At 40.6% G+C, this 7591-nt stretch overlaps 1 protein-coding gene across 2 annotated transcripts in view; it reads left to right on the top strand.

Annotated features, from left to right (window-relative positions):
• KAT6B (lysine acetyltransferase 6B) overlaps positions 1-7591 on the top strand; it is a 107618-nt gene that overhangs the window by 959 nt on the left and 99068 nt on the right. The window contains exons 2-3 of one of the 2 annotated variants that reach the window (XM_041404716.1): positions 5632-5732; positions 5821-6528. In XM_041404716.1, the coding sequence (XP_041260650.1) occupies positions 5908-6528 (621 nt within the window). In that variant the 5' untranslated portion in view covers positions 5632-5732; positions 5821-5907. Of the gene's footprint in view, positions 1-5631; positions 6529-7591 lie in introns of both variants that reach the window. The other variant, XM_041404717.1, reaches the window with a different exon arrangement.

The raw sequence follows: 7591 nt of genomic DNA, 5'->3' as shown, positions 1-7591 counted from the left end.
CGGGGCGGGCGAGTGTGTGGCGGCGGCGGCGGCCAGTGTCAGCCGCCGGCCCCGCCCCCTCCCGCCGCTGGGCGGTGCTGAACCCGCGGGGAAGGGGCGCGCCGCGTGATTGACAGGCGCGGCTCGCCAATGGGAGCGCCGGACCGGTTGCTGGGCGGGCCGGGGCCGGTGTGGGCGGGTGACGGACAGCCCCCCCCGGCCCGTGAGCGCGCAGCGGCGTGCGCGGCGCGGGCCAATGGCGGGCGGCGGTGGGCGGGGCGCGGGGTAGGTAAGGTTTTAATGAGCCTCCATTGGGCTGTAATCAGTGTCATGTCGGATTCACGTTAAGTACAACAGGGCGAGACAAAATGGCGGCGTAGGTGCGCCGAGCCGCGCGCGGCGGCAGCGGGGCGGTCTATCTTAATGAAGACTTACAGTGCCGGCCCGGGGCTGCCCTGCCCCGGGCGCGCGGGCTGCGGTCCTGCCCCGGCAATGGCACATCGCGGGCAGGGCGCAGAGCCAGCCCCGGCTTGGCCCCTTCAAACGCAACAATGCCTTGGCCCCAGGCTCTAGGCGTTGCACGTCTCCGCGGCTGGGCTAATACTGCGAAAACCTTAAGGAAGTTGGGGAGGGGAATAGTCCAGCCTGGCAGTGCCACGTTTTGGAAGTGATGTTCACATTGTGTGTTCTTTGCCCGGACCTCGCCTCTCGTTCTCTGTCACTGAGCATTGGAAATAAGCCCCTCTGGCAAGAGCAGACGGATACCCACCCCTGCTGTTGAAAACCACTATCCCAAGAAGAAATGTTTTCAGTTCACCTTTTTCCAGGTGTACTCTTGGCAGTGAATATTACCTTCCCATATTTCCTGCAGTTCTCTAGTACTGTATTTTAAAGTGCCCAGAACTTCCACAGGAGAAGACGGGAAAGGTGAATTTCGGTGGTTTTGCTGCTGTCCTGTTGTTGTGTTGATGCTGTTTGCTCTGGTGGCGCTTGCTGCTGTCACGTTGTGAAATGATTTTAAGCGTATGATCTCAAAGATGCTGTTGGGCTACCTCAGAGCACAAGCACTTCCTTCAGTTCGTTTCACGTGTGCCACTCTTCTCCCCACACCCCGAGTCTTTGGTGCAGTTTTGAAGTTACTGTAGTGTGTACATATCTGTCTTTTTAAAGCATATAGATGTGTCTTTGCCCTTTCTTATTATTGGAAACTGTCTGTTGTGTAAAGAATAATATGATAGCTGGCTTCATGACCTGAGTAATTTTAAGAGGGATATGCATGATGGGAGTCCTTACCAGGATCTGCTTTCTCCCTGTCTCTTTGTAGGTCCATGTATTTTGCAATAGCAAAACAACTATCTTGTCTGTTTTGCATCATTAATTGAGATGGGGGTGGAATACAGAGTTGATTAGCTACAGAATTCTAAGTAATGGCTTGGAGCAAGGAAAAATGGCAAAAATGGAATGCAATGGCAGTCTTCTCTTCCTCCTCCTCCGCTGCAATCCTTACCTGACCCTGATGCTGCAGCAGAGAGCTGGCCTGCTGCTGCTTCTCATGAGTGTGTGCAGAGCAGGTAGGAGGGAGCAGAATGAGATTGAGCTTCACAGGTCACCGGCAGGTTGCACAAGTTGCTGTCATCTCTCCCATCTTCTTCTCCCCCCTTTCTTTTAGTTTTTGTTTCTTATAGCTGTGTTAACCTCCGTTTTTACAAGTTTAACTGCATTTACATTTATGAAAGCTGAAGCAGACTTTTCATGAATTAAAAAAATAACCTAACCTTTAGATTGTATGTTGTGATGTTTGTGTAGTGTGTTGTGGTTTCAGTTGTGGAAAGAGAAGCATTGCTTTTTTTGTTGCTGGTTTTTTTGACTACACTGCTTGTTTTCACAATCTGGATCACCTGGAAGCAATTCCAGGTACTGGTTCAGTCTAAAAACCACCTTATTAGAGGATTATGGGATTACTGGTGACACCTGAGATTGAAGTGTTCAGTCACTGCCTTCTTTAATTATAATCATCTGTGTAATAGGTGTGTGCATTATAAAGGGCACATTTGCATTGATTCTAAATCCCAAGCTGAAATTTTGCAACTTCTTTGTATTTATCTGATAATTTATGACCTAGGCAAAGGGACAAGCCTTGACTAGAGATTGTTTTAGAGCTAATGGGTTGTACTTCACCCTCTAATGCTTCTGTTCTGTAGCTCTTCAGTGGCAGACTTGTTAATAGATTTGGTCAGTAATATAGTACAGCCAAACTTTCTCAAATGCTTTTATTTCCAATATAAGATACCATACAGTGTAGAAGTTAAAATATGACAAATTACATAGAAGGAACTTCATGACTGTTGCCATAAAACTTGGAAGTTGTCCTGTGCATTGAACAGTATGGAAAATCTGTTTTGTGATTGAATGAGTGCTGCTGATGGTGATTAAACAGACATGAGTGCCTAAATAGACTAATTTATAATCACTTCTTTAAAATGGTATTTCCTCAAAATCTGTTTGGGTAATCATCACACTTTTTATATTCAATGATTTACGACCACCTATTTGTAATTTCGGTAGAATTGCATTCTAAATTTAGAAACCTGAATGTAACTTTGTATTTCTGAGTATCCTTTTATGCTGAATCTTGCAAGATTGTTTCTACAAGTATTTGTTTTGTGTTATCTAGTCACTTTGCTTGTAGATGTGTGTATTTCTATATTGCCAATCTTGGATCAGTCTGTCTTGATTTCTGGACCATCTGCTTAGTTTATAGCTCCAGGATCACTCACCTGAGTTGTTTTGCTGGGAAGGATGTTTGTCTGTGATGAGTTATTCTGACTCTAGTGTGTGGTAGGCTTTGGCATAGCAGTCATGGAGGTCAGGGGGCTGCACTTTGAGTTCACGTGCGCTCCAAGTGCCAGAGTAAGAGAAGCTCTAAGTTGTGGCAAAACAATTTAAAACTTGGGTTGGATGCACTTTGCGTGGTTCCTTAAGGCAGAGTGAACTTGGATACTGTTGGAAGGTGTCTATTTAAGATGTCTTGATTTTTGCTCCTGAAATATCCTGTCCAGTGCATTGGAAACTCTATTTCTGCTGATCCACTCTACTGGGGTTGATTTAGTAGGTGCCAGCATGCAGGAGGTTGTATTACACGTAAAGAGTTTTAAGTAAATAAGTAAAAATGTAGTTCTGAATGTATATGGCTGTGAAATTTCTGTACCAAGCAGTAGACTTTATATGAAGATATAGGTTTATGCTAACCTTTTGCCACAGTCATTGGCCAATAAAAATTCCTGTAACCCACATGTTACAGCATTTATACTGAAATGTTCATCAGTGTCCAGGAGTTTGGAACAGACCCTGTACTGTGTGTTCTGGAATTTAATGGAAGTGATGTGGTTGCTTGTATGAAATTTAATACAACAGTACTGCAGTAGATGTAAAACCGAGACAAGTATGTCTGACTCAGCAAATGCAGTGTTCAGCATTTAATTAAGTCATGACTATCTTAATGAAGACTTACAGTGGAACAGACTAATGAAATAACTTTAAAAGTAGCTTTCTAGGAATCTGGGGCTTTATATGTAGCTACAGAGAACTTTCAAATCTATAGGAGAGTGTATGAAATAGTCTCAGTGTGAGTGAGCCTCCACTGTATATAGGGTTCTGCTTTGCTGTATTATTGAATTTGCAGTGTCAGATTTGTGAGAATTTGTAGGATTTATAATACCATGGAAACTCCTTCCTTCCCTATATTTGTCTGCATTTTGTAGCTATGGTGTTATTTTGGAATTATCTGAAAGCAGTGAGTATAAACAATTCTGTTAGGGAAAGAATGGCTTTTGCTAGCTGGAGTAAATAAAAAAGGTCTGTTTACAGAACAAGTTATTGTTTGCTTACAGATACTTGAAATGCACAAAACTGTTATCAAATACAGCTTCCATGAGTACAGTCTGGAAGCAAGAAACAGAATCCAATCCATGTAGATCAATAGGGTTCAGTATGTGAGCTAGGTAAGCATTCAGGCCCTTCATTTGCATCAGGAATGTGTCTCTTTCAGTCTGGCAGTCACTTGAAGTCTCATATTTGTAAATCTGAAGTTGTTTAAGCTTTGATCAGGTTTGAGAAGGACAGATTGATAAAATGAATTAATTAATATTGACTATTTGGATGTAGAAAAATTTTATAATTTTTCCACAGTAACCAGCTGCTCTTTTGTTAGTAATTCTGTTGTATAGGTATAATAATGTGTGAAAAATGAGCTGGAATTTATATTTAAATACGTTTTTGAGGGGTAGAAGAAAAAAGAGGTTTAGGGCCAAAAGTATGTGTTGTTGTTCTCTTTATCTTCGTAGTTGCAGAGGAATCTTTTTATGAAGTTGAATTTAGATTACTGTATCAGTTCAGGGTTTTCTCCTAGTTGTAATGTACTCAAGTTTTTGAACATTATTTAAATGTAGAATGGCTAGAATAAACAAATAAAAAATGAAGTCCAGGACTTGTGTAGTCATAGATGATTTTGTTATTTGTAGGCTGCTTGCAGTAGCTTTGTAAATATACTTGCATATTAACTAGTTTTAAATTTTTACTGTGAAACTGGTGAATCTTCAACTTTACAAGATAACCCATGTATGGAGAATGAAGTTTTTTTGTTTTCTGTTTTTTTGTTTTCCTTTGATTTGAAGTAATTATGCAATTCTGTTAATGCCTTCAAAAGTTCTCATACTTCATGGCAGAAAAAAACTAATACTTCAAATATATTTGTTTATTCATTATGCAACTCCTGTCTAAGTTTGATTTGTGAGACTTTAAAATGGTTTTATTTTTTTCATATGTGTTCCCAGAATGAATAAAATCTTCATCAAGATGTTCTTTCAGGTTTCTCTAATGAGTTTTTGTAGCCTTTGAGTTTTCTATTGGAGTGATGTATTCCATAATAAGTAAAAAAAAAAATAAAAATTGTTAAACTGTGAGTCAATAAAACATTTTTCGATGTGATCTCTTTACCCATTTTGTGCTGACAACCTGTTTATGTGAAGATGCCTCCTGTTACTTTGTTTTCACTTCCATTCCTAAGGGTTTGTATCAAAAATGCCTCTGTGCTGCACGCCTTAAAATGAGAAGTGTTTTTGTGATGCCTTTTGGTTTTGTAGGGTACCTACTACTTGAAACTTGGTTCTGATATTTTTGGTTTTGATTTTTGAGTTGTGTAATCAACATGGCAGGACAGTAAGGACAGGATACTGTAAGAATGGGAAGTGGTTAATAATTTATCTTTCATTGGTTGGGGTTTGGTTTTCTGTTTGTTTGGGTTTTCTAGTGCATGTATAATCCTGTAGAAATGATCTGGAGGCAGTTTGTTTTAGAGAGTGTTTTCAGATCCCTAACTCAGTGGAAATTGTCCAACAGGTCAGTAGTAGGTTAAGTGTTGGGGTGATGGAATTTGGGAAAACTAAATCCACTGACGGTTATGAGAAGCAGAAGCATTTTATGATGACTTGTTTGGTGTGGGGTGGGAACTAACAAATGTTTCATATAATATCACAAAGATTTTTCTATACTGCAGCATCTGCAGTATGAATGCATGTCTGAATGCGTTTTTAGTTTTTAATACTTCGGCATTAACTGTATTCTCTCCCTGCCTCTTGTTTTTTCTTTTTAAAGGTTGCAACAAACTTTCTTTTAAGGAGGTACCAGTGTCATCACAGATGAACCTCTTCTACGTTTCAGTAACAGTAACATAATTGGAAAGTTTCAGTCGGCAGGTACTTCTCTGCTTTTTCTGACTCCTCAGGGTGGATATTTTTGCCATGTGGCCAAGCAGTGTGTGGAATCCTTTCATTTGTCTTTGAGGTGTGAACAGCCTCTGAAAGATCTGCTAAAAGGATAAGGAGGAACCTCTATGGGTAACTCTTGGCTGGAAACAATTACTGGTCAACCATGGTAAAACTTGCCAACCCTCTTTATACGGAGTGGATTCTGGAAGCTATACAAAAAGTTAAAAAGCAAAAGCAAAGGCCTTCTGAAGAGAGAATATGTCATGCTGTTTGTGCTTCCCATGGATTAGATAAGAAGACTGTTTCAGAACAGTTGGAACTTAGTGTTCAAGATGGTTCTATTCTTAAAGTCACTAACAAAGGTCTTGCATCCTACAAGGACCCAGATAATCCTGGACGGTTTTCATGTGTTAAACCTGGCACTATTCCTAAATCTGTTAAGGGATCTAGAGGAGCTTGTAATGAGCTTCGTAATGTGGATTGGAATAAACTCTTGAGAAGAGCAATTGAAGGGCTTCAAGAACCTAATGGCTCCTCCCTGAAAAACATAGAAAAGTATTTGAGAAGTCAAAATGACCTAGCAAGTATTTTCAACAATCCTGCCTTTCAGCAGAGGTTGCGGCTGGGGGCCAAACGTGCTGTGAACAATGGGAGGTTACTGAAGGATGGTCCTCAGTATAGAGTGAATTATGGCAGTTTGGAAAGCAAAGGAGCTCCAAAATACTCCAGCACCTTCCCAGCTTCCCTTCCACCTGTCAGCCTATTACCCCATGAAAAAGACCAGGTAAGTCTGAAAAATGAGAGCTAATGTAGTAATGAAAAACTATTCTTGTTATCTTTGTTTTTTTACCTAATACAAAAGTAATGGTTCTTCTCGTGCTTTATTTACCCATTTAATTGTATATGAGTGGGGATGCATGTCCAAGATTTATGCAGAATCAGTTCTGGTAAATGAATTTCAGTTGGCTCCCTATGTCCTGCCATTCAGCATTGGATACTCTGCTTTGTGAATTTTCAGTAGATGAGCAGAGCAGCAGGGAAGAGTACGGCTGTATGCTCTGTTGTAGGTGTGAGATTGTTCTGTCTTGCCTGACAGACTGGTGTAGCTGAAATCTGCTGTGTGATTTGATTGTGGCCTTTTACCTTCATTTTCTGCTGCGATATACAGATTTTCTTGTGGTTTGATGGCCTGAGATGCCTCGTGTGATTTGTGATGTTTAAGACAGAATTATTATTTTTTAATGATATTTGCATGTAGACAGTGAACTTTAAAATGTCAGTGAATAGAAACTGGAATTAATATTCTAGGAATAGAAGTGAAGGTGTCCGAGTGACAATTTGAGCTGAACTGCAGTATCCTCCTTCTGTTTTACTTTTGTTGTGCACCCTACTTGGATTTATTTTTGCTGTTACTTGAGTCTTGTTTTGAATTGTAAGTTAATTGTTCACAGAGTTTCAGCCTTGAGGGAGAAAGGGCTATCAATTAGTTTTTTGTTTATGAAAGGGTAGTATCAAAGACACTCATTTCCCATTTAGTATGGTGAAGTGTGTTTGGAATTTTCAGTTTTCTTTGGGAGAAGGAAAGTTACCTGTTGTAGTCGAAGTGGCTTACTTAAAATATTTCTAAGTTGATGGTTTGGGATTCTATGTTTTCTTTTTTTGTTTTTGTTTTCCTCTTCTGGCTGGTCAAGTTTGATGGCAGCTGTTTTGGACATGGAATAGTCCAGACAGCTTTGCTATTTGTAGAGGTGCCACCAGTGTCTCCTAGAAGCAGCATGATGGTTTTCAGTGGTCTTTTTCCTTTGATGGTGAGATGCTGGAGGGTGCAGAGTAGAAAACACTTGTGT

This window comes from Onychostruthus taczanowskii, unplaced genomic scaffold (genome assembly GCF_017590055.1).
Source record: "Onychostruthus taczanowskii isolate IOZ18803 unplaced genomic scaffold, ASM1759005v1 scaffold22, whole genome shotgun sequence".
NCBI lineage: Eukaryota > Metazoa > Chordata > Aves > Passeriformes > Passeridae > Onychostruthus > Onychostruthus taczanowskii.
Note: the sequence above shows the minus strand (reverse complement) of the source record. Positions and strands in the feature narration are given on the sequence as shown.